General features: G+C 44.3%; 1 protein-coding gene across 3 annotated transcripts in view; it reads right to left on the bottom strand.

Annotated features, from left to right (window-relative positions):
* The window catches only part of GPM6B (glycoprotein M6B), a 109,912-nt gene extending 83,462 nt beyond the window's left edge, over positions 1-26,450 (bottom strand). Inside the window, exon 1 of one of the 3 annotated variants that reach the window (XM_064475218.1) lies at positions 26,225-26,450. In XM_064475218.1, coding sequence (XP_064331288.1) covers positions 26,225-26,228 — 4 coding nt within the window. In that variant the 5' untranslated portion in view covers positions 26,229-26,450. The remainder of the gene's footprint in view (positions 1-26,224) is intronic. The other 2 variants (XM_064475201.1, XM_064475226.1) reach the window with 2 other exon arrangements.
* Between the last annotated feature and the right edge of the window lie 639 nt (positions 26,451-27,089).

The raw sequence follows: 27,089 nt of genomic DNA, 5'->3' as shown, positions 1-27,089 counted from the left end.
TACACCTCCATAATACAAGTAACTATCAGTGTTCAAGTTCTTTGCTCAGATTTAATGAATAAATGATACTTCCCTCTTACAACAATTTAAAACCAAATGAATACGGGTTGATCATTATTAAAGAAAAAGAAAGTAGCCTGATTCTCTTAGAAACTGCAAGTAGTAAAACAGGCACAGCCTCATTTTCACTCTGAGGAGATGCAAGAGGCAAAGACACTACCAATTACAAGGTCAATAGCTGAACAGAGTCAAAGATGCGACCGTGGTGAAAAGGCACCCTCCATTTCTCCTTCTTCGGTTACTGCTTAGAAAAAAATATCAAGATCTGAGCCTGCAATGGAAAATAAGTAATTTCAGTTTATTACTATAAGTCTTGAAAATTGAGCTTTGCTGGATCTGAGCATCGCTGACACCTACACCAGATCAGTAGTTATCTTTGCCTTGTCCCCCCTCCCCAACCCAGAAAATGGCCTCACTAATCAAAAACACATTCAGTTGCAATTTTATAGGAAAAAATAATTTTGCTGCCCAGAATCAATTTCTGGTTCTCCCAGACAGTGAAAGTCCCTTTCCCTAGTTTTATCTCAAGAGTAGTGAAACAGATTACAAAAACGTTCCTCAAGCGCAGGAGAGACAAGTTGCTGGTACTCATCTGCAGAAGTTCAATTTGTCATTATTCTCAATTCCTACAACTGCCAAAGGGTATGCAATTTAAATTTCTATTTCAGTTTATTGCTTTAATTATGTGGTCCGTGCCTTCAGCTTACGTAATGATTATATACTTAGCAAGCCGATGCAAAGACTAACACACAAGTTGCAGGATGTCAGACTCCGGGCAGGTGGTGGAAAGAGGGGAAGAAACATATCAGGATACAGAGTATTCCCATAAATCATTTTCACAAAGCAGTCACAAAGAAAGCATTTATCTGAAACCGAGTAATTTAGTATTGCGCCCGTCTGCTTTCCAGTTGTAAATTAAACTCTAGCACCGAAAGGAATGTACTAAACCTGTTCCAAAATGACCAGATGTGCACACTCAAACACCATTCACACCACTCTGGTAAACAGCTGGAGCCAAGTTTTGACAAATGCAACACTGCAGTTCAGTACTGATGGACAATATCATCTGAACTATAATGAAGTGATATGCTCCAGCCAAAATCAAATAAAAAAAAAAAAGCTAGGGACATTGCAGGAACACATTCAATAGCCAGGGAACACCAATGCTAAACTGAGCATGCAAAATCAGCACTATCTTCTTACAAAAGCGCCCAGGGATTTAACAGCTAGGGAGCATCTATACAACAGAACCTTAAAAATTACTATTTACATGAAGTGACAAGTGGACTTCTGACACAAATCTCCCAGTCACCCCGCCGTTACCGTACTTTGTTCCACATTGCAGCGGAGTCTCAGAGCATACAAACTTGCTTTCCTTTTAATTAAACTAAACCAAAACAGGTGCTCCAGGAGCATGTTTAATGCACCCCAACTGTGTAAAAGCAGTCAGTCTTCAAGCTCAGACCAGAGCTAATTTGACATGACCCTCCAGTAACATGTTCAGCAAGGACACTGGGACCTTATCAACAGTTCCAGCCTACAGATCCAACCCTAATGAGCCACACTACTTGCTCATGCAGGACACAGCCACCTCAGGCTGCGTCTACCGGTTGTGCACAGCATCCCCTCCGTGCAGACCTGGTGCAGGAAGGCCACAGCTCTCATCAGGCCCAGCAAGACACATGGGTTTCACGGACTGGGCTGCAGCAAGCTGTGCTTCACGTCCAGTTTGACTAAAAATATTGCAGTATTTCCTTCAATACTTTACCTGAATAAGCTCTCCAGAAGCTCAGAAGTTGTGCTACAGCCTATTTAACACCACCCTTTTAGCATCACTTCATTGTTTTACTTCTTCCTGAAGTCTGCCCTGTCAAGCCTAAAGAGAATTTAAAGAGAGAACTACCAAAACTACTACAAATTTTTAAAAGCATGAAATAGTTAAAAGTCGAAGTGAAACAAGTCACAGTAACTTCACTCCTTTGTGGCATACCTTTTACCATCTGACTTCACATGCACAGGCACTACTCTGAACCCTGGTCAGCTATCCAAACACAGCTCGGGCCCTGTGTCGTAGGTGGGGAGGGATGTACCACAAAAGCAAATTAAAAATTAAATAAAAGACTTCCTTCAGTTTTCCTCAAATGTAAAACCACTTCCCAGCTTTGAAAACCTATGCTGAGGTTTACATCGATTTATCACCTACATAAGTATTGTGTATAGCATATACCCAAGCAGCTTATGCTTTCTGTCAGGTTTCCAAGAAAGACAAATCAGATTAGCAGCAGTCACTAGCTAAGCACCCAGAATTAGAGGCTACTGAAATGGCTTTTTCTTCTTTAAACTCTTATTTTCCTGCTCATTCAATTTATTTGCTAGCCCAGTTGCTTAAGAGTTCAGATTTGGAAAAAAAACCAACCTTAGCCGTCACCTTCATCCACAGGGCCAGGAAGTGCTCCCTGGAGCCAGCCCTGCACACCCCACCCGTGATCACAAGATTTTTGTGAACCATCCTGCCAAAAGCGGTGTACCTCCAGACTGCACTAGCCAGCCCAAGTACAAGTCATCGGGCCCAAGTACAAGCAGGCAGGAGTCCTCAGGATGCTGCCGCAGGCCGCCAGGAGATAAGGTGAGACCATGCCTGCCCCTGTCCCAGTGCCTACAGCCCACCTGGGCTGCAGAAAGGACAGAGGCAGAGACTGCACCGAGGGTGGACAAGCATAAGTTCCCCTGCTCCCCACCCCTCTGGCTTCCCTCAGACCCGTATCTTCTCATGAAGACTTATGTCAAAACAAGCGTAGATCACTGGCAGCATGTGGGAGATCACATATGGGTTTAAAATACAGCATTCATGTCATCAAGAGTGATCAGGTGCAACTATTTCTACTCACTGGCTATACATGATTCCCTTTTTAAGGCAGGTTTGGCACAGTTTTATTTAACCATGTTTTAGCCAACTAATAAATACTGAAGGTACTGGAGTGCATTAAAAGGATGTGCTCTTCATTCAAACAAAGCCTGACTTCAAACTGATTTATTTTTTAAAAATAATCATCCTCCATCTTCTAATAAATTAAGAAACTCAGATCATGTATTTTCTTAGAACAGACCTCCATTTTGTATGCATAACAAAGCCATGTGCAAATTTAGCACAAAGGCTATCTATAGCTCAGTCACCATGTTTTAAGTGGTCACTGGAGAACCAATTGAGAAATAAATTTGCAAAGCTGTAGCAGCTGACTTGCAGGGCAAACCTTTGCTGCTGAGGCCTCAGTACCCACAGAACACACACTTCCAGAGGAGAGATGGGGAGGTGACTTCAAGCCAGCTTTAGCCTGATCCCATGAACTGAGCAACCCCCAGTGGTGGTAACTTTCCAGGTGCCATCCTGGAGGGCATGTTTCGGTCTGGTTTCATCCAAAAGGAACCCAGTTTGCATGCTCCAGAACCACTCTAAAATTTGAACTAAAGCATGGTGCATGAAGATAAATGAGATTTGCTTCAGAGCCTCATCTCTGGGTCAAAAATAAAACACAAAAGCAGAAACACCCACCATCTGTTACGGCCATTTACTTGACTACAGATTTCCCTTCACTTTCTAAATTTAAAATATTTGAGCTTATTTGAGCTCTGGTACAATTTTCACATTAAATAATTTTGCCTGCAGTTCTAAAGAATTACAAGAATTCCCTTCAGCTTCACAGGTCTCAATTTTCAGGTTTGCCTTGTGACCCAGTATAGAGTATAGCAAGGCTGGGGAGCAGAGAGGGACACCTCCTCTGTACTCCCCTCTCTCCTTCCCTGTATCATTAAACGGTTAGCTTATTTGCACGCTTATTCACAATCCTGTCCTCTTAGGAACACAGTACTGGGTGCAGCCACTGCAGGACAGTTAATTTTAGGAATATATCCTCATTTAAATCAGAAATTTTGCTCTGTAGGTAGTGTGTTGTTTCAGTCTACATTAAAAGTAGTAGACAAACGTTTTTCAGCTCAGCAAAAATGGTACCTTAATGGTGATTTGTCATCAATCACACTGCTTGACCTAACTAACAAGGGGGTGCCAGGGGGGTGGGAAGAATTCTGCCTACCGTTTTGTCAATAAGTTAACCACAATCTTACCAACAGTAGGACAGCACTTTTCTTCACAGGCTACTTTTTCAGGTCGAATACCATTTTCACAGATCACTTTCAAGGGAAATAATCCTTGGAGCTGACACTTCCATTTACCCTTTGGCAAATTAAAAGGAAGGAAAGCAGCACAAACATTAACATTTAATAAAATACAGTCTTAACACGTACCTTGAAGTCTGTCAAAGCGTTACATAGCTACTACACTCAACAATCTACCTTCCTCACTGCAGTGTATCTCCAATTACACACACAGTAAAAGGAGAACGTGTTAGTGTCAAATATTCACATGATCAAGCCTGGGTTCAAAGTCCTGGTAAATGAGCATTCAAACATTCAGCTGAAAACGGAGCTGCATTCTGTACAAAAAGATCTGCTGCATCTACGTTGCCCCTAAAGGTTAAAAAAATATATATATATTTATACGTAAGTCACACTCTTGCACCCTTGAGTGTCTGATAACTTAAAAATTATGTCCAGTTCTTTTGACAAACTTGACAGCTGTTCTGGAATACATCTTTTCTCCTCTTTTCATCCCTTATTTCTTCCCCATTTTCACTCTAACAGATGCTTTTATTCTGTTTTGGGTTTTTTTGTTTCTCCTCCTCTCTTCAGTGGCAGCATCGAGGGGGGGAGGGAGGAAGCATAGGGTGCTAATGCACAAAGCAGTGCTTGTTAAAAACTGAACAAATCCAGGCAATTCGCCAAATTTAATTCCAAAGACCCCGCTTGTGATTCGATGCTAAAATGGAATATAGCATTGTTCTATCTGTCTGTAGGACACTGTGTCTTCTATGGAAGAGCGTTTAAAAACAAAAGGACAAAAAACAGCTTGACACTCCCCCCAGCCTCCTAACACACACTTCATTCCAGAAAATACCATATTCATTGGCCTTCAGAGTTGTTAGAAATAAATCAAGCAGCAAAAAAATGGGATTATCTCACAAACATCATGAAAAAAACATCATTGAAGCTCACAGTGGACATGGTAATAGCCAAAAAGTGATCAAATTCTGCTGCTTTTATCAGATCTGCTACATTAAACGTTTGTATTTAGACCTTGTTGCAGTGAAAGCTGTTCATTAAGAAGGGATATCAGAATCTGGCTTGAAATCATTGTGCCCTGTGTCCATGGAAAATGTGAAGTATTGACAAAGCTTCCCAAATTTTTCTGCACTGAACTGGAAATCCTGTATTTATTTCATAAGTAAGCATTACCTGAGGGCTAGAGGACAGGCTGCTCAGGTGAGAAGCTGCTCATACATGTAAATCAGTGGCTCGGAAGCTAAGACTGAGATTAGTGTATGAAAAGGGAGTGGAAGAATAAGAGATTACTTATGCTTAAAATCGTAATGAGTAACAGTCACATACATTCCCTCCCTCAATTTGCCAAATAGCCCAATTTGTCCCAACAGATATTAAACCATAACTCCTAATAATTTAACAGTGGAAAGGAGTACTACATTGTGAAATGGGAACAACGTGAGTTTAAATTCCATTTGATTTATGCCACATTCTATTACTAGCATTACATACCCAAAATAAAATGCATATACTGACATCCCTAAAAGTAATAATACATTAACCTATATACACAAGTTGCATGCAGAGATAAATCAGTATTTGATGGGGTCCCAAGCACAAATTTGAACTTGCTTCATATTTAGACCATCTTTCCTTTTTTAACATCATATGCCAGAAGTGCTTCTTTTCCCATGACTTTCCACTCTTCCCCCACGTACATCCTTTCCCTTTGCCCAATCCCCCTGCACATCGCCCATCCTCTCTCTTCTTCAACCCAGATCACTCAGTTGCCAGTTGAGCAAGGATTAGCAACCTTGTAAGGTTCACACCTGACATCATAAGGTTCACATCATCTGCTCACAGCAGATGTGCCTCTTCCCTTCTCCAGCTGTAGGGTGTCTGCCTTCATCTGAATGACCACTAACAGGGTACAGCTAACTTCACTTGCAGAGCGCAAGGGAAAATTCCTCTTTTAAGATGGGTAGACAAAGCAGGAAGGGACTGCACATCTCAGGGCCAGGAAAGAGCATAAGAGCTTCTCCATTCAAGAGATGGCAGGCATGCAAACTCTAGGAAATGTGCTTAGTCTTCTCAAAACCCTACACCCTGTCAGCCAGCTCTTTCTCAGTCATGTAGCAGGGGCAGAGGTCCCTCCATCACCTGGATGACCACGCAACTCAGCTTTCCCATGTAAACACAGAAAGGCTGGTTTGCATCCAGGGAATGCTGCTTATTTCTGAAGCTCCAGAGGTGGCAGAGCCACAGAGAGCTCCAAATAAAAAATCAGAACCAGCAACAGGTTTTTTCAGGGTTTTTTTCTTGCTTAATTTTGGGGGTTTGTTTGGGTTGGTTTTTTTTTTTGGGGGGGGGGGGGCTCTGAAATGATAAAAAACTAAGTCTTTCATACTTAGACAAACATACATGGAAACGCAGGGTCAGGAATAACATGCTGGGAGAGTGTTGGAAGGAATCTAAAACTGCAGAAAAATTTGACATTAGTTTCTGAAAGGCAAGGCAATATGTTTTTCCTCAGCCACAGCCTGTTTCTTCTACCACTCTTCTGCTTTAGGGGTAGACAATAGGTAATGCTAAAGGGACAGGATTTATGAGCCTTTTCAGAGGGTGGAGGGTGCAGACACACACACTAGTTGAAAATGCTAAGAACAAACATGAATCAAACCTAAGTCATGTTTTTTTCCCACAGAGGAACCTTCTTCAGCATTGCCCTCCATTTAGGAACCACAGCATTTTGAAGATAATAATTACCCATTAAGCATCCTGAATCCATAAACAAATGAAAGAGGGGTGAGCTAGAAGAATTCAACTCATTTACTTAAAGCCATAAAACCAAGAGAGATACAGATATGACGTAAAATTCACGTAAATCACATGACGTTACATTTGCCACTTCAGCATATTGCCTTAATGAACAGCTTAGCATTTTGCTAAGTCAATATGCTTGTTCCTGTAAAAAAAAGAAACAGAACAACCAGTTGGGAAGATTCTCAAGAACATTTTCATCAGACAGCATTTTCTGTAATCAAAAACATAATGCTCTCTCAATAATGTTAACATGCAAAACTGACATGAAAAAGCAAAAGTAACTCAAAGGGCTTTACAGTAACCCTACAAATTATTCAACTGCTATGAAAGACTTGTGTTCCTCAACGTTTAATACATGTAAGGTCCACTGACCCCTCTCATTACTGTTTAGGACACCGTGCTCTTGACAATTCTAGCTGTTAGGGAAGCTTGCATGTTGTCTTCTGAGTTAGTGTCACATTTAATGAAGTTTAAACATCACAACAAATGAACTATCTCGCAGCTCTTATGTTCCAAATTCCCACAGACCTGGCTGTTAAGCAATCAAGTTTTTTGTTAATTCAAGAATTAAGAGAGCTGTCGTACACAGAGTGCTCATTAGAGAGGACATAAGTTCTGTATCCTCAAGCATTTTCTAAAACACCCTATTTTGTAACAAGGCATTTATTTCCCAACCTGTCACACAAAATAACATGGTTCTACTTCAGTAACCCTACTGCATTCTTCTTAAAACAAACTTGTGTAACTTTGATAAGATGGTGCACTCAGAAGTACTTTTTATGCTGTTGACACAGCAAGGGTAGCTTGCAGACTAGGAAATCTGCTGTAATGAATGGAGTCTGAAGACAGACAGCCCTTTCACATATTGCTGACCCAATGTTTTAGACGGAGGAAAAACCCAGGAAGGCAGAGCCACCATTGCTCATAAACTATGGGGTTTTTTTTGCTTTGTTTTCTAACAGTTTCTCTGACCAAAGCACCCGGTTGCTCTTTGTACCACCATTATGACCATATAAACGAAGAACCCTAAGGAAATTTCTTATGCAGGCAGGAAAGCAAGGGTTTCACCCTAACCACTTTAATACATTAGTCTAAGAGCTGCCAGCTCTAATGATGTCTCTGTCTACAAGTTCAGAGATATATCCAGAGTTGAGCTTAAGTCTTCTCTGGCTTCCTATCCAAACCACAGTGGACATGAGCCAGATACTAAAAAGAAAGCGTTGGAAGGTTAAAGAATTTAAAGCAGCACACCAAAACGACTTACCACCTCTGCCGGTAAGCAGTGTCCAGTGAAGGACTGAACGAGCCATGCGCGGAACTGCAGTAATCAACCGAGTTTAGAGGATTTCCTAGCAGGACGCAGTGTTTGTTACTAGATCCATTTCAGGTTGATTTACTTTTAAGTGAAAAGGCATTCTTTTTGAAACAGTAGCACATCTTAAAATAAGAGAAAACTTCTTTGTCCCATACTGTTTCCCATAATTGCCCTTGACCATATAATTAGGGTGAGCTTCAGCTCTAATGAGTGACACACAAACCCACAAAACAGTCCCTGCTCCCCAATAATTACACCCTAAGCTTCTTTTCTCACAGGCACGCTCACATACCAAACTTTCTTTCGCATGAGTAGTTTAATTGACGTATACAGTTGTACAAGGTGCAATTATTCTTAAAATCTCCATCACAGACCAAATTTTTACTTATTACAATGCATTTGATTGCTAGACGGAAAACAGTGGTAACAACAGTTTCAAAAAGAAAGCATTGTGTGGCTCTGGGGAAAAAAGTTCCAAGTCAAAGCTTCTACACATTACCCTGTTGCTAGCCTGAATCGTCTGTTAGAAGTCAGTAATCATGCTTTCACATGATATTTCTCTACCTGTGCTTAAGCATCTGTATCCAGGTTGCAGTGTACCTCATTTCCATGCGACCTATCTCCTACCACAGTAGTGATCAAGCACAATTTCCAAGATAGTGCTCATAGCATGAAACATGTTTTGTAGACCTCAGTATAATTAAAAGTTTTTTTCTGGATTATCAAACAGTAATGCATATTTCTGTAATTGCTTACCTGAAAGATGAAGCTAAGGAAATATTTAATTTGGTCTTTAATGTAGTGTGCCAGCCAAACCAAAATTATTCCAAGTCATGCTTTGTAAACCACTCCAAACCCTTTTTTTCCTACTTCTAAGTCTAATACAAAATATGACTTTCCTGTCTGTTAAAGCAAGCAGGCATTTACGACAATGAAACACTGCTGAAAAGTGTCAAATTGGCTAAATTCCTCCTGCCATGCATATTTTCCTATATGTCTTTTCAACACAAGCATGCACATACAGACCCTGATCTAGCAGATTACTCACATATTCTACAGCCAAGTACACTAAGCATTGCCTCTCGAGCTCACAAAGCTGCTTGCCAGTGTGTCTATTGACAAGCACGTGTATTTGTGCATTTCTGAACTGGGACAAAATTTTGTATTAACGAGTACATGCCACTAACAGATTGCACCCTGAGACACAGTTCCTCTCTGAAACTTAGTTAGTTCAATAAGCATGCATTTGGTTTCATATTTTAGCCTGTTCTTTGTTTCAAATGGGCACTTCATACTTCCATTTGCACCCACGGCCTCTCTGCAGCTTGCCATATAATGGGGGAAGGAAGGGCCAATGCTGAGCATTATGCAGACAACTAGTCCTAGGTTTCCAGACGTGACTTACCCACTTCAGAGCAATCTTCATTACTTTTAAAACTATTTGTATTTGGAAGTTTCAGGAGAAAATAATCCACTAAACCCTCTAAAAATGATTAATGCATTTATTTTTTAAGCCCTTCTCCCCAAAACAAGGCAAAACCAAGTTAACTCTCCTGTTCTTTGCAACATTAAGGCAACATCACCTGGCTCTAGATCCTCCAGTTTTTTCTCATGGAAGTTACTGGAATGAATTGCTTCAGAACTTTAAAAAAGAAAATTACCAACTTTTTTTCTTAGATTCCTTTACAGCAACAACCAGTAAGTATCCAGTAAATCATGGTTAATCTTTAACTTTAGATACAGCACTGACACAGCTTGCTTTGCGTGAAGAGTTTAGTAAACGTTTAATAAACTCCTATTAATTGGAAGAAGTTCAGCTGAATATGAACTCTTCAAATCAAAGACGCCTGCATTAGATGTCCATAGAGGCTCTTTTACCACAATGGACCTTTTTAAAATGAAACTGGCATGCATGAAGCCTTTTGTCAAAAAAAGACCTATATCAAGGCAAACTGAAACTTCTTCAGGATAGCCCAGCTAACTCACAGTCTATGGTGGAGAATATATAAGCCATTTAGACAAGGAAGTCCAAAGCCTACAGCACTTCTACAGTCACATTAATTGCGTTTATCAGAGACTGAACAGGTGGCAGCAGTGAGATTCAAAAACACAGTTCCTTAATGTGAAGTAGCCTAACACCTATGGAAGCTGCACAGGGCGAAAAGAAATCTATGCAATTATTTCACAGCATTGCAAATTAATTGCACTTCCAATTTCTGGGGCACAGTTTTATTGGAACTTTACACCTTGTTGTAAAAATGCTGCACTAAACATGAAAGGAAATTCTCCTCTTCCTTCTAAGGGGAGTTTGAGTACTGTGTGCAGATCTACATTGACAGCTGCTTGTACCAGACCACCAAAGCCACGGTGGCAAAATGATGCTCTAACAGTAGCTACAGGCAGCTTCTCTTCCCTCGTTGTGGTAACTCCCCAACTGTTTTAGGAGAGGGCAGATGTTGTGCATGACCCAATTGAATACCCATTTTTATTTTGTTATGGCTTTGGGGAAGAAAGAGTGTTGCACGCAGAATTCAGCGTTGATTAAAAAGCACTAACATTTGGCTGAACAAAACCTAATCTAGCCCCCTGGGCCTGTCTGACCCACTAACCACTGCTTCCTAACTGCTCTGTGATGACAAAGTTTGCCTGAAAAATGCACAGCTCGCAGAGCAAAAATATATGACACTTATGTCAGTTTTGCAACATATCCTTAATGACATTACTGGGAAAATCCCCATTCTCCCACCCTCAATTTTATTGTTTTTAAATTAAACATTTGTAACAAAGACATAACAACTGATGGAGCCTCTTTAGTGACTGAACAGGGAATGCACAGAAGTATCAGACAGACATATTACATTGCTTAAACACAGACAATAAATTTATAGCAAGATCTTGTTTCACTACAGGGAAAAGATAGGGGAAGCAGCACAGAGTATTTTGAGAATTTAAAACGTACCATCCCTATGTTACAGGACAACACTTTTCCTCCAGGCACTCTATCCAAACGGGTATCATCTACCAAAAAACACGAATGATCCCTGTTTTGCTTCCACCATTTTCTTTCAGATATGCTTCTTTAAAACACAGGTCTTTCATATGTGTTGTAGGCTCAGGGTTTGCCTAGGGTTTGTGCTTTTCGATAGACCTGCAGCAGTAAACCCTATACAAAAGAGGACAACGTAAAAAGCAGCAGTAGGCAGCATAGAACATAGTTAGCTTTTTTTTTCCCTCCAAAGCAAGAGCAAAGGTACGAGTGTCATGCAAGAAGAGAGGTATGCTAGCTACACTTGAACTGCCTCTTGCAACACCATCACCAAGTTTATCCAGGTCTGGTGCTGAACTTAAGCCCCAGTTCTAAAGCATGCATAAAACACTGCATCTTCTTATGGAAATAATAAAAAAAAAAAGAGTAGATTTCCATTCATCAACACAGAAGAGGGAAAATTTGAAATAAGTACCAGCCACTAAATGCTCAGAAACCAAACAGTAAACAAAAGCCTCCAAAATAATAGCAGGTCTTGTGATTTTTTTCAGCATTCAAGGACTACAACAGACAATGGCTGGATAGGAGCGGGACCCAAGAGCAAAGATCTTGTGGTACTCTAAGAACTAGACACCTGCAGCTCTCTGAAGGATATCAATCCAGTTCCTGCACAGAGAGTAAGAAGGTGGCAGAGAGACCCTCTCTACAGAGCACGGGACATCTTACAGGTAGTGGAGGTTAATGATGTCTGGCAAAAATGTGACTGTTAAAAAGGGAGAAGGGACTGTCATATTTAGAGATTATCAATGCTTAATCATTTTACAGGACCAAAGAAAATTATGTTCAGTGACCTCTAATTTCTTGGGCTTTCAAAGATAAATTAGAAATTCTGAGGAAGAAACAGGGAAAACCAGCACAGCCTCTCTCTACAACCCATACTTTTGCTTTCCTTTGCAATCACTTGCAAGCTGAGGGCATGTCCAATACAAGTCTTCAGACTACTGACTAGTTTCATTTCACAGCAGAGACAACTCTTTCAGAGGAAAAAAAAAGGCAGCATATCACAATGTACATTTCAAACATTTTTTCCACAAAAGACATTTCAATTACTTAAGAGAGAAAGGCCTTTCTAGTATAAGTATCCTGCTTGTAAAAAAAATTCCTACTGTTTTTTGTTCTTCTGCCAACATCAACTTCTTAAACTCTGTAAAAACAAACAATGGTGAAAAAAGAATAATATTCGTTGATCACCAGAGGTCACAAGCACGGAGGGCCTTACTACATCACTGTATGGCACAGCAGACAAGGCAGTGGCATCAGGGTACCCAGGCACTGTAATGGAGAAGAATTTGGGAAACCATTTCAGCAGCGCCAGGGGATTCCCATCTGAAAAATGCCTTGGAAAACAAGGAGCACAGCTGTAACATGGTAGACTTTGAAACTAGGGCTCTGTAGTTGTGACCTGATGACAAGACAATCTGATTCAAAATGCTTCTTTTCAAAAAAAGCTTTACTGCAGTTTTTGATGAAAACCCATGTTCACAGTTTACCGTCCCCACAAAGAGGGCTTGAAGATACTCTTTTAAATGGTGTCACCTACGTATAAAGGAAAAATAGGCACAACTTCTAGCTCATGTGAAAGAAAACCATAATCAAGAGACTCTAAGCCCTCCAACTGAAACACCTTCCATGGCTTGAGATTAAAATTCTCTTGTAGTGTTGCTTTCTCCTGAATTTTCCACACATGAATAAAAAAGGCAATGCCCTTAAAGCCCAAAGGACCGGGATTTAACGCAGTAACTCCAAGCAGTCTGACTTTGTTAACTGTTTAGATGCCTGTGAGAACAACAGCATTCAGTACAGTTATACATGCAGCAAAGTTACCTTCTCACTCCCCATTTTCTGCTCCCGTAGTCCTGGCTTTCTGGAGACTGGCTAATGCAAGACCCTGGCAGCCATCAGCAAGCTCTGCAGTGGGCACCACACCCCTGACAGAGTCCCACCAAGGCTTGAGGTACGTACTAGCCAAGCCCTTGTTTTCTCTACAGAGATCAGTGGTCTCATCTAAACAGATACTACCGCAGCCGACATTACTGAGCTGATGGAGTGGCAGGGGAATGAACATCACGGAAGGGAAGGGAAAGGTTTAGCAAAGCCAAATACTGCTAGAGTTAATAATCACGCCCTAATTCAAACCAGGCTCCTCTAAAGCGGTTCAGGTTCATTTTAATTACCCTGCAGTTTTTTTCTTGGCGTAAGCCAAAGGGGTTCACATCAGAACCGCAGCAACCACTTGGGAGGCAGGAAGCTGCTGTGCTTATCCTATGAGTATCATGACCTGAATTAATTAGTATGTAGTACTGCACATTTCCTTAAATCATCTCCAGCGTGTACATTCCTGGTCTCACATCCAGGGTCACCATAGCTATGAGGGAAACAAAAGACGGTGGTGAAGCCTGCTGGTGCTGCCGCCCTGCCTCTTCCACATGCCTCCACAGGGGCACAGCTGCTGGGGCTAAGATTTGGGAAGGTATTTCCTCATGCAAACTCCTACCACACATGCTACAGGTAAGCCCACACACAGCTTCATAAAAAGAGACAGCAGAAGACAGAGCTCCCAAGCAAAGCTGGAAATGAAAAAGACTGCACGCTAGTGTGTGAGAGATGGAGTTAAAAGCCTATTTAAGGTCATGTGAACAGAAGCAAGTTTAGATTACTATATGAACTCTGAAGGGAAAGAAGCTATATTATATAGCCCAGCCAGAACACTACCAGACATCCACACCGAGCAACTTTTGCTGTAGTGCATACAGGGGCATTGTGATTACCCTCTGATGCAAAGACACTTAGTCCACTGGGTTTATTATAAATGAAGTGTATGTCAGCAGTACACACAAACACAAGGAGGACCCCTTTATCCAATGTTACTGTTAGGTCTGAAAAAAAGCTCTTTTCCATTGCATTCCATAAACAAAAAAAAAAAAACAAACGAAAAGCAGACACCAGGGGAAAAAGAAAGCTTGCCTTGTTTCACACTAAGCCCAGAAAGGCCACACAAGCACCATCCTCAAAACCCACTGTGGAAAGGATCGCAGGTGCCCAAGCCACGCCTCACACTGTCCTGCAGCCACAAAAGTCCCTGATCACGCTGGCCTCCCACACAAGGGACGCTGGCAGTGGGCACAGAGGTAAGGAGAGCTATAATCCTGCTCTCAGTCTTCATGTTTTGTATCATTAACTTCAGTGCTTAAGAGAAACACAGCTGTCTTGGCAGGTCATGCTCAGGGAGGAAAGGCGATCTCTGAGATAATAAGTGCAAAAGCTCCTTAAAAGCCATGATGACCTAAGGGAAGGATTTCAAATTAATTGCCACTGTCTCCTAGCAGGAAGCACCAGCATGGTACATCCTGAGTGCTGTGGGAAGCCTGGGATGAAGGCTGTCACCAGGCTGCTCTTCCCAGCTGTCCCCTTCAGGACAAAGCAGGTCATGCAGCAGCTGCCAAGCCTGGCTTTAAGCATCACAGCTCCAGCCATTTCTCCCACCAAAGAGTGAAGGCTCCTGCTGTAAGTCCACTCATGACTATGGAAGTCATTTGAGTAAACCAATGGCAAAAGCCTGAATGTTGCTGGGACCACACGTAGCAGCTCAGGATCAATTCAGTTTTGGGATACTGCTGTGATGTCAGTGATTAAGACTGCCACAAGGAAATACTATTAAAATGGCAAATAAATGCAAGTACAACAATGCCAAGCGTAAGGTCCTGCACCTGGGTTGGGGCAATTCCAAACACAGAAGTGGGCTGGGTGATGTAGTGGACTGAGAGGAGCCCTGAGGAGGTATTGGGGGTAGTGGTGGATGAAAAACTGAGTATGAGCAGTCAGTGTGCACTCATAGCCCAGAAAGCCAACTGTATTCTGGGCTGCATCAAAAGAAGCGTAGCCAGCAGGTCGAGGGAGGTGATTCTGCCCCTCTGCTCCGCTCTGGTGAGACCCCACCTGGAGTGCTGCGCCCAGCTCTGGAGCCCTCAGCACAGGAGAGGCACGGGCCTGTTGGAGCAGGTCCAGAGGAAGGCCACAAAAATGATCTGAGGGCTGGAGCACCTCCCCTATAAGGACAGGCTGAGAGAGTTGGGGTTGTTCAGCTGGGAGAAGAGAAGGCTCCAAGGAGCCTTCCAGTACTTAGAGGGGACCTACAAGAAAGCTGGGGAGGGGCTCCTTATTCCAAAGTGTGATAGGACAAGGGGTAACGTTTTAAACAGAAAGAAGGCAGGTTTAGATTTGATATAAGGAAGAAATTCTTCATTCTGTGGGTGGTGAGGCACTGGAACAGGTTGCCCAGAGAAGTTGTGGATGCCCTGTCCCTGGAAGAGTTCAAGGCCAGGCTGGACGGGGCTTTGAGCAACTTGATCTAGTGGAAGGTGTCCCTGCTCGTGGCAGGAGGATTGGAACTAGATGATCTTTAAGGTCCCTTCCAACCCAAACCATCCTATGATTCTATGATTTCTCTCCTGTATTTAAACTTGGATAAGGAGAAGAAGCCTCTCTCTGCAGAGATCGAATAACCGGATGCAAATGCAAAGCACAAGTGTTGGAGCAACAAAGCATATGCAATGAGAAGCTTGACATATTTTCTGAGTAAGGCAATAGAAAACACTTTATATACAAAGTCCTAACATAATGGAAGTTTCACACATGCAGAAGATGACAGACTACTGACCATGTGGGAAGTGGGCACAGCAGTCACGCTCAAACACACATTTAGAAGGAAAAAGGCGTGCTTCCCTCCTACTGATGTTACCATCCTCTTCCCTAAAAACAAAGGGTAAAGGATCAAGTATTTTAGGAAGAATTACAGCCGATGAGCACTTAGGCAGGCATGATGGCATTTTTTGAATCCATAAACCTGCCTTATAGCACAGGGAAGAGGAAGGAATGCTTCGGGAACTCATGTTTTGACTGGATAACAGCTTCTCCCTCTCTGCATCTAAGATCCTCCTCAAGAGTCCTGCACAGGGACCCATTTAGCATGCCAGAGAAGAACTAAGAAAGGTGGTATGTCTGTTCATAAGTAACTAGTAGGGTTTCTGTTGTTTCACTGGGCTTTTTTAACAGAAATCCCAGGTATTGTTTCCATACTCATCCCTCAGTTATACTCTCACAACTCTGTTGCAAATAAGGAATATTCCTAATTCTCCAACCCATTTGAACAGAATTATTTCTAAGAGGGTGGGTGAACTTCAGAAAGTAGACTGCCAATCTACAGTCAGCATAATGACCAATTTGGCAAGTACCTCTACATATAAAAACCAGCAATGCTATCGAAGATCAACTAATCAAGCGTGAAACAAAATAGTTTCGTCAACTAAATGCATTTATTTTGTACGTGGAAGTAGTAGCTAGCACTGATTGTAACTACACTGGTATTTTCCTGAATTTTTTCTTTGTATGTTCTTATAAGAACAGAAAAAATATTCAGTGTGCAGTAATTAACACATTTATACATCAGGTTTTAGCAGCAGCTGGGGCGTTCCCATTAGCCTTGGCAACAACATTTAATATTCCACGTGTGCTGTGCCCTTCTGTCGCTGTGGAAACAGAATGCCAAGCCTTCAATTTCCCCTCTCGTAAAGCACTTAATTTTGCTTTAAGAGAGTGTCTCCTGACTTTCTGGGTTTTTTTAAAGCTGTTTCTCCCAGTGTCCCTGCTGTTCTCTATCTCCAGTAGAAGCACATCGCTTACGTTGAAACAGATAAAAGCTAGCAGCTCTCACAGAAAGACATCATCTACAGAAAACACACCTGCACGTGCCCTGTGCACCACTGGATGGTGTCACAGCCCAGCTCATCAGGCGTGCAAAACTGGCAAGCGCTCTTGGGCCACCATTTTAGGGAAAAAGCCTTCAATAGGGGATCAAATGCCAACAGGAATAAGGGAGACAGGAAATCATCTATACACACACACACCTCTGCCCACAAAACCTGGTAGAAAACAGCTTAGAGGGAGGGAAGGACGAGGTTCAACCATGAGGTCCAGCACTTCCTCTCTGCGAGGATGATGGAAAGAGCGTAAACCATGCTGGGGAGCTGACCATAATGGGGAAAACATTCAGCAGCTTTTACGATGACAGCCACAGGAAACATAAGAAAATCCAGAAATAAGGTTTTACAGGAAAATAAAATCAGTTTAATGAAATCTGCAGACTGTTTAAGGCTAAAATAATTTAAGTCTTGACTCACACTGCTACCTCATTTGTATTTTGTTTCAGTTCCACCCACTCCCCACACTCTTACCTTCAGTCTGCCACAGCTACTTTAAATCTGCATTTTCAAGAGGTTGTTTTTTTTTTAACTTATTCCTGGTTCTTTTCTGCCTCCCTGAGGTTTCCACTGAGGAATAAGAGGAATTCAATATGTGGTAGATCACAACAATTTCTCAAACATGGCATTGCAATCATATTAGTGGAAGATAAGACTAAAAACCCCAAAGAATTTCAGGACAAGGTTAAAGATTAAGTATTTGTTATATGCTTCTCATAGCTCAAGTTTGCATAGAAACACAGGTATTTTCAAACTGTTTAAAAACAATTTATAGTAGAAGACTAAAAATTACAGGCTATGAAAAGCAAAATTACTTAACAGGCTATTTTTCATTACACTTCATTTTTCTTTAAGTTTCCATGCATTATCTGAAATGAGGGATTTTCATTAGACAATTACCAAGCATGAGAAATTGCCACTTTAGTTTCAGCACAGAATGGGAGAAATGCCTATGCGGTGAAGGTATACTCTGCACGAGGGAAATAATTACTAACTTGGGCTACACCAGTCACGCATACCAAAGCCCCCTCTGCACTGCATTCCTTGTATTTGCTTACGTAAAGCTCTGGCTCAGTGAAGCAGTTATCAGCTTTAGTACCTAATAACTTCACTGGCTGGGAAGCAGGCAATAATAGATGATGCACTAGAGTCTGTTACATTCCCCTGACACGGTATGACAAATATCTCAGAGATTTCAGGGCTTTTGTACCAGCGCCCATCACAGAGCCTAAGCAGATGTTGCACAAAGTGTTACTGTTCATCACACCTTGAAAGCTGTGGGCTCTTGACAGATGTGCTGGAGCAGATCCCTGTCCTTGCACCAGGAGTTCTCAGCTCCAGACACTCCCACTAGCCTTCTTTCCTCCTGACTTTTTTTTTTAAATACATGCCTAAGCAGCTCAAGAAAAGCATTTAATTTCCCACAAGGGAAGTTCCATGTGGCAAACTTATTTTCAGCTGTGTGTCTAAAAAAACACAACAACTCATTTTACAGTTTTGTTTGGGAAAGCGGATGACATTTATGTCAACACAGTTCTGGTAACAAAAGTGTAAGTTTACACACAAAGAGCAATCATTTAAAACCTCCCAAAAGTTATTCCTCAAAAAAAAAAAACCAACCCAAAAACAAGATCTGAAAAAAAAACCAAAAAACAAAAAGAAACCAAAAAAACAACAAGCAAATGAAAATCTCTTTAACAGAGAAGTTAGGAAAAAGTACTGAAGATCCAGCCAGAGCTCTACACTAATTCAGAGTCGCACAGCGTTTGTCGCCACAATGCGCGCCCAGGACTTCATTCCAGCAAATCCTGACAGAGGTTCCCAACATCTAAGCAGCTTTAAAAAGATGTCTTAAGCTGACAAAAACACTCTCTTATGTTGTAAAACACTTGTGTCCCATCAGAAAGCAAAACATACATAAACCCGTGGAGTTTAAAAACAAAAATCTGTGGGAAATCTCTCTTGAATAAGGTTGAACAGCAGCTGCTCTCCCCGGGCAGGCTCAGAAAGGGTGCAGGCGGGAGACTGCAGGCAGCCTATGCTCACCTTCGCCCAGCAGCATCACTGATGCGCACTTAGCATTAGGACTGAAAAGCCTCAATGAATTTTCTAGCATGCAAGCTGATAAAAACGTAGACAAAAAGGTAAAGCAAAAACCAGACTTGGGAGAGTCCCAGTTAGCTGTGCCTTGCTGGCAGCACGAGGAAGTCAGACTCCTCCTTGGTTAGCCATCAGCGGCAGGCTCCACAGCTCCAGCTCAGCAAAACCACCAATAAGCCCAAATGTATGTTTCCAATATTAAGAAAACCAGCACACTACTCAAAACGTAATCCTCCTCTGGCTGGACTCCCATTGTTTACTCCAGTTTCTGGATCTCCCAGTCAGCTGCATTGTTAACACAAGGTGTCCTTTCTGCCTGCCAGTCTACAAACCAGCCCCTGGAAGGCAAGCCAGCTTCTTCCTTACTCCTGAGCCACTAACGGAGCAAGACTTGCCCTGTTTGCCTTCAGTGCAATCCCACTTTCTGATTCATGTATGGTTTAGATCAGGACAATTCTTGCATTTTCATTGGCATTGAAGGAATGTATACAGAGACAGAGTTTTAGGCTAAAAAAATGCAATGAATGCTCTGTGCTCTTAATAAAACATTTAAAATCCCCCACAAAATTATGAAGGCTGTATCTTATGTTGGATAGTCCACAGCAGTTCAAAACTTCAAGAAGCCCAGTCTTCTTCACGACCCAGGTCCCAGCTATCTTTGAACCACAGTCCTTTTCATCATTCTTCCCCCCAGAAAAAACACAACCCCAAACACTAAGTGCAAACACATTCCTGAAAGTTGTTTTCTGTACATATAACTTAAGGCTAAAGTTTCCAAGTGTCACATGCACTAAACTATCAAAGCATAACACACACACAAAACTGATGCACAGCAACACACTGAGTTTTGTACCACTCAACAGCTCTGCGTCAGGCACATCTTTCTATTAATGAAACATAAGTTCCATTCACATTTTGAAACTGCTGCTAGTCAAACAGGTCCAAAACCAGGGAGAACAAAAGATGTCAAATTCTCATAGTTCTTTGCATTGCTTCTAAATGTTTCCCAAGCCGCAACTCCACATGCAAGCTTTTGAGCTTAAAACCCAAGAGACAAATAATTATGGAGAGGGAGACTGCCAAAGCGCCAAGACAGAGCAGCAATAGAAAGAAACAAACAGCTGCAGCCTAAGTGGTACATACGATACTATCTATTTGTTACACTGAATGGTGAAATCTCCTCTGCTGTTCATTGTGTTTACAGGGGAGAGTGACAGGGAATTTTGACAGGCACAGCCATCCCAGCACCCCAGCTGTCAGAGGTTCACGCCTTCCGGCAGAAGAAAAGTTTGGAAAGGATCAGGAGACATGGATTCCTCCCCCGGCACTGTCATGCTGAGTTCGCTTCCTCCATACTGCAGGCTACATCACCTACAACCTGGAAGAAGGCACCCTACAAGATGTGCATGATGGACAAGAGCCACCATGGCTCTGTTTCGTCCTTTGCCCACTGTGGGTACTGACCCGGTAATCCTGCCAATGCAGGCTTCTTCATCTGTACAGAGCCTCGCAGGCTCAGCTGAGACCCACTACTTTCATACAACCATGTTTGATGTCCCACATGGAGACTAAACTATAATTCCTTACATTTCCTCACCACAACTCAAACCCAGAGGCACTTCTACCCAAACGCATTTTAAGGAATCAGCCAGGAGAACAGAAAGGATTTTTATTTCCCTGGACGGCTCAAACCAATCCAGCTGCAAGCATGCTGAGGCAAACCCTGGAGAACAAGCCACCATACCCACCACCAGACTGGTACCCTGGCGAGATGATGCCATGTGCTCCATCGGGAGTGAGCCTTGACCCCCATGCTCCAGGGTAAAAAGCACCTATGTTAAAAGTACACTATAAGCAAACACATACATCCCCCACAGCACTGTAGTGCCACAAAGGGTTCAAATTTTTTGCAGGTGGACCTGAGCAACTCGCAGGAAGGTGGCTCTCATGGCTCCATGCTAGCTCTCAGTCCCGCAGTGGGAACAGCAGGAGGAGCTGCATGGAGGAGGAAGGTGATATGCAGCCCAGGCAGGTGCTGGGGACACATTCACGGGGACCAGGTGCATGCACGTCTGAGGAGAGATGAAGGGCACACGCAGCTGGGATGCACATGCAGGAGGTCAAAAAGAAGAGAAATCCGGGAGGTTCAGTGGGAAGAACGGTCATCGTGGGGAGTCCAGTAATGTAACAACCCACAGCATCTCCCTCTGCAAACACTTCACCCCAGTGAAATTTCACTGTGTACAATGCACTCACGCTGATAGAAAGATAGCAACACATTTACGTCCAAATGCCATCAGTGGAAGTACAACATGCGCAGTGATTCTGCGACTGCCTGTACTAGCTATGTATCTCAGGGAAAGCAAAATCCTCGCTACGAGAACACGCATTCGCCCAGGGACGACACGACACTGCTGCACGAGGAATATAAAAAAGATTCTAAGTGGGCTTCACTGGGTTTATTTTCAGTTTATTTTAACCTTAACCTGCAATGGACTTTGGACTTATTTTTTAGAGTAATGACTTCAGACATTACTAAATATTGCCCAGAGAATTGCGGATGCCCCATCCCTTATAGTCTTCCAGGTCAGGCTGGAAGGGACTTTGATCAAGTGAAAAGATGTCCCAGCCCACAGCAGGGGGGGTTGGACTAGATGATCTTTAAAGGTTCCTTCCAAGCCAAACCATTTTGTGATTAGATAGCATTAATCTTGGAAAAACAAAGGCTATAGAAAAAAAAATACTGTATAAAAAAACCTGATGCTTGGAACGTGACGACTGCTGGAATACCAACACATGGAAGCACAATTAAAGAAAAGGTACCTGGCTTGAGAAAAAAAAAATTAAAGTCCTTTAAACACTGAATGTGACCTGCATATCTCAATTGGTTTAAGAAATTCTAGAAACACTCTGAAAAAGACATGTAATCAGACATTGCCACAGTTCAGCCCTCCCAAGGATGTAATCTATAATCCGGTATGTTTTTCTGAAATGTAACATTTCAAGATCTATCAGACATATCATAATGCACACACAGGACAGCAGATTTCCTGTATTACTGAACTACACGTTTAGAAAGAGAGCAAGAGGGAGAATCTGTAAATATGCTGAAAACACAAATTGTTTAGGACACGGAAATATCTGAAATGCACAACATTTTCTCCTCCGCCTCCTTCTAAGACAAGGATTACAGTGAGAAGGCAAAATTAAGTACTTTTTAATAGCCTAAGCAGGTGTTGTAGAGATAGAGGAAGGGCAGCAGTATAAAATTTTATATTTCACAGGTTTTAATAGAAGATAAACTTAATATTAGTTTCTCTTTTTTTGTAGGAACAAGGTGAAATATATTTAAGAGGTGCAAGATTTAACAGAATATGGACTACACCACTTGGCAACTGAAATCCAGCCACCCTTAATGACCGGTACTAATCAGATTTTACTATTACTGTGACACACAAAAGATTTCAGCTCCTGCCTGAACAAAGTGTACAGCTGAATAGAAAGAAAGAGGACTGATTCTCTTTCAGGGTTTGCCCCCAGCTGTTTATAAGACAAAAGCCTGGTTTAGGGAATATTTGAACCTACTTTGGACACGTTACACATAAAAGCGAGGACCGTTTCTATGGGTGGTAGAAGCCCCTACGGTGGAACTCCTGAGGTTACTGCCTACTAGGAAGGGATGGTTTGCTCTGGGATGCAGGGAAGAGCTGTGAGGATGCAGGAGCAATTACTGCTGGGGGAACTGGATGAGTGGCAGGAGAGAGCAATGGCCCTGGTGTGGCACGGCGTGATGCCCCTGGGAACTCCTGGGTTTGCAGGCTCTGCGAGGCAGCAGCTCCTGCACAAGGACTGCAGTGAGGTCGGATGCAAACCCCACACAAACACAGGCTCAATTTTGTCCTGTTTGTGCATAGTGTTCTCAGAATCTCTTTTTTAAAAAAAACAGCCAACCAAAACATAACACTCATACCCACTCTGCTCCAACCATTTTTCTTATTTGAAAGCAACAGTTTGTGGAGTATGAAGAAGAGAAGGTGTAAACTCAGGAAAACACACAGTTCCCAAGAAATGGCACTGTACCGTGCTTTTCAAACTTCTAGGAACAAAAACCTTTTGCATTTTTGTTCATTTCGTAAAACAGCCCCCCTCCCCACCTACTAGATGAGACACTACTTTTGGGAGCACGTGTGCTGTGATACAAGACGCCAACAGGTGGGTCTTCTCACACTAGATGCACAAAGCGCTGTGCTGGTTGTTAGTGACGACCCTCCAGCCAATGCAAACCCTTGCTGGTGTTGAACACAACATGCCCGACTTTCAGAAGTGCTGAGGGAGCCAAAAGCCCAATGAACACCAATGGCCACGGTGGGCTCTCAGCACTTCCAAAAAGAAAAAGAAAAAGTATTAATAATAAGCCTCAGCAGGCCAGTCCTACACAAAACTTTTGTGCGAGCAAGAAAAATTCAGACGGTCCAAATGAGAACCAAATACATCCTTGCCACTGGGTCAGGAAACTCGATACAGGGCTGGTGATCCACACAAGTCCTGGTTAGACAGTCACATCAGCCTCAGCCTACCTAACGCCAAGGCAGCAGTTATGCAATGGCATAAACAAAACATCGTATTCATGAGGGACTGGATCCCCAGCTGACAAAGGCTTCTTTTTGTGACTTCTTTTTGAAGTATTTCATCCGAAATTTGTGCTACAAGTTCCCTCTCCTGACTGACCATGCCACCATTACCCAGTCAGGCACAGCTTGATCATCCAACACTGTTTCTAAGCAAAGAAGTTGGCAGACCTTGGAGATTTGTGCCATTATCATCATTTTTAGCAAAACATTCAAAAAATATTGTCTTCTCTCCACTCCTCTTTTCCCAACTGTTATGTGCAGGACAAGACATTCTTTACGGACGTAAAACATACATTTCACACACTGTTGCAGACCCACAACTTGCAAGACTAACTTTAGTGGTTTTTCTAAGATTTTAGAACTGAAAGATTTGCTTCTCCTCAGGATGAATCATCCACAAAGATTTCAAACAACTTTTTGATTTCAAACCCCTAGCAACTTAATTTACTGAAGAAAAATCCATTTCATAGACTTAGCAGCAAAGACACTTAAGAACAATTTTACATGCATTATCTAATAAATTGTATTCCCCCCAAAATAAGATGTTGTAATCCAAAGAATACGCTTCTCTTAATAAGAGACATGAAAACATTACTTTCCCTCTTTCATCCCCATTCCAAGATGTATTTGACATCAATCCATGGCAGAAAAGTGTATGTTAAGAGGAGGATACTAAGATATACACATGGCAGAGACCATCAACTTTGCAGTTTCATTTAATATCAAAAGTTGACATAGGGAAAGCGTAGCCTCAAAAGCGAGTATCAGAATGTGCACACAAAAAATGGTGCCAACAATACAGCGGGTTGTTTCACCCTTCAGAGCTGCAGAAGCAGTTGGAATCTGTACTTTAACATGCATTGAAAGGGGTGTTGGAAACTTCAGAAAAGCGTAGTAAAAAGACTGTAATACTACAGCAATCTGATCTTCACTAAGCTCAGGAACAAATCAGTTAATAAGCGTTTAGAAATTAAGGAATTAGGTGATGCGAATTAATTTAACAAAGTAGCAACCACAGGAATTCTGTCAGCTTCCTTTGGCTTTGACTGTGTAATTAGTTCCTTTTTTTCTTCTTCTTCTTCTCCTTAATTAAAACCAGAGACAGTGCCAGCATCAGTATGTGCATAATAACACACGGGCACGCACTGATAGCTCTGCTTTAGCAGCTGCAACCTCTAAGCAATAACACGCCACTGGCAAACTGGACCAAAGATACAGCTGTATTTTTCTTTTTCTTTTTTTTTTTTTCCCCTCCTCTCTTTTTTCCAAACCTCAAAACTTTCATTACTGGTTAATTAATGTGGACCTGCTGCTGGCTGAAAGGAAAGCTCGCAGGAGCAGCCCATGCTACAAGGCCCACGCCGAAAGGATGCGAACGCGGGACGCCCGCGTTGGCTGCGGAGCGACTCGCGTGCGGGATGAGCCCTTCCCCAGGCAGGGCCTCGCTCCTGCTCACCTTCGCCCACTCGCTTCCCTCCCCGCGTCCGGGAGCAGAGGCCGCCGCTCTCCATCGACGCCCCGCGCCCTCCACCCGGCGGACCCCCGGCTACAAGAGGGACAAGGGCACCCGCCACCTCACCCCGGCGGCCCAGGGCACTCCCTCGGGCTCCCGCCGAAGCGCCTTACGCCGGGCACACGGGCGCACTCCACGCTTCCCGCCTCGAAGCGCCGCGCCCGCTCTCCTCCCCGTCCCCCGCCTCCATCCCTCCTCTCCCGCACCCTCCCTCAGCCAAAACCCGACCCGCACCCGGCGGCCCCGCGCTGGGCGCCGAGGGGCTGAGCGGGACCCCCCGCCCGGGCTTACGCCGGGGGTGGGGAGGAGCTGGGGTGACACCCGGTCGCTGCCCGACGCCGGGCGGCGGCACCGAGCCCCGCGGGGGGACCCGCGGCCGCCCCCGGCACCGAGCCCCCCGACCGCACCGCTCCCTCAGCCGTTGCGGGGCCGGGGGGAGAGGGCACGCTCCGGGCCGGCGGCGGTACGGCCGCCCCCGAGAAACTACGGCTCCGGGACTCTGTAGCGTTATAATGAATAATTACTCATTTTTAAAAGAAAGGAACACTTTGCAGCTGCCGGGGTCCCGCTGCCCCGCCGGCTCTCCCCGCCCGCCCGGAGCCCCCCACGCCCGCTCCCGCCGAGTTTCCGCGGCCCCGGCCCGGGCCCGGCGGGGCGAGGGTGGGCTGAGGGGCGGCCGCCCCCGGGGCCGCTCCGACGAGGCGCTCAAGCCTCCCCCCGCCGGGAAGCTTGACCGCGATGAGGCCGGGCCGGGGCCGCCGCGACCCCCGGGGGCTGCCCCGCACCTGCCCCCCGCTCCCGCCCTCCCCGCAGCCGCGGCTCGCTTACCCATGGCTGGCTCTCGTCGCCCGGCCGGTGGGGGGGTGGGGAGCAGAGCAGGGGGCTCGCTCTGCCGTGCCTCGCCGGGCCGGACTGGGCTGGGTTAGGCTGGGCTGGGCCGGGCCGGGCCGGGCTGGGCGGGAGGCGCGGCGGCGGGCAGCGGCAGCAGCTCACACACTGACGGGCTCCGCTCGCCTCCGGCGGCTGCGGCGCGGCGAGAGGGGCGGGGACGGCCCCGCCTGCCTGCGCCGCCCGAGGGGCCCCCGGCCTGGCCCGCCCCGGCCCCGGCCCGGCCCGCCGCGGGGCAGGGGTGGCGGAGCGCCCCCCCGCGGCGGGCAGCCGCGCCGCCCGCGCCCGCCCGCGCCCTGGTGCCGAGGGGCGGAGGGAGGGGTGTCCCTAAAACCGGGGCTTGCTTTCTTGTGTGGGCCCCTGTTTTCCTCCGGTGTTTCATCATTCGCCCTCAGAAGGCTTCCACGAGCGAGCCGCCGGGGCCGGGCGGGACCCCCGCCCCTCTCCCCGTCAGGGGAAACAGGGGTCAGGGCACCCTCGGCCTTCGGAGGCGTTTGCTTCTTAACGTGCGGCGATGGCAAGGGCACTGCGTGCCCGAGCATAACCTTATTCCATTAACACCTATCTTCATGTCCAGCAGCGTGATTCTTACCTTCACAGCCTCTTCCGAGCCAACGAGTGCCTCCTTGCAGCCTTACGTAGCGCTGCGGGAGCTGCCACTTGAATGACGCTCCGGCCACACAACCTTGCGTGACCGTGCCTGCAGCGACTTTCTCATTTCTTTAAACACTGTGAGAAGTGCCTCTCAGCTTTTGGGAAAACCAGTGAAGGGGACCCCTAAGTAACAGAGCAAGTAGTCTGGGGG

This window comes from Phalacrocorax carbo, chromosome 1 (genome assembly GCF_963921805.1).
Source record: "Phalacrocorax carbo chromosome 1, bPhaCar2.1, whole genome shotgun sequence".
Taxonomy (NCBI): Eukaryota; Metazoa; Chordata; class Aves; order Suliformes; family Phalacrocoracidae; genus Phalacrocorax; species Phalacrocorax carbo.
Note: the sequence above shows the minus strand (reverse complement) of the source record. Positions and strands in the feature narration are given on the sequence as shown.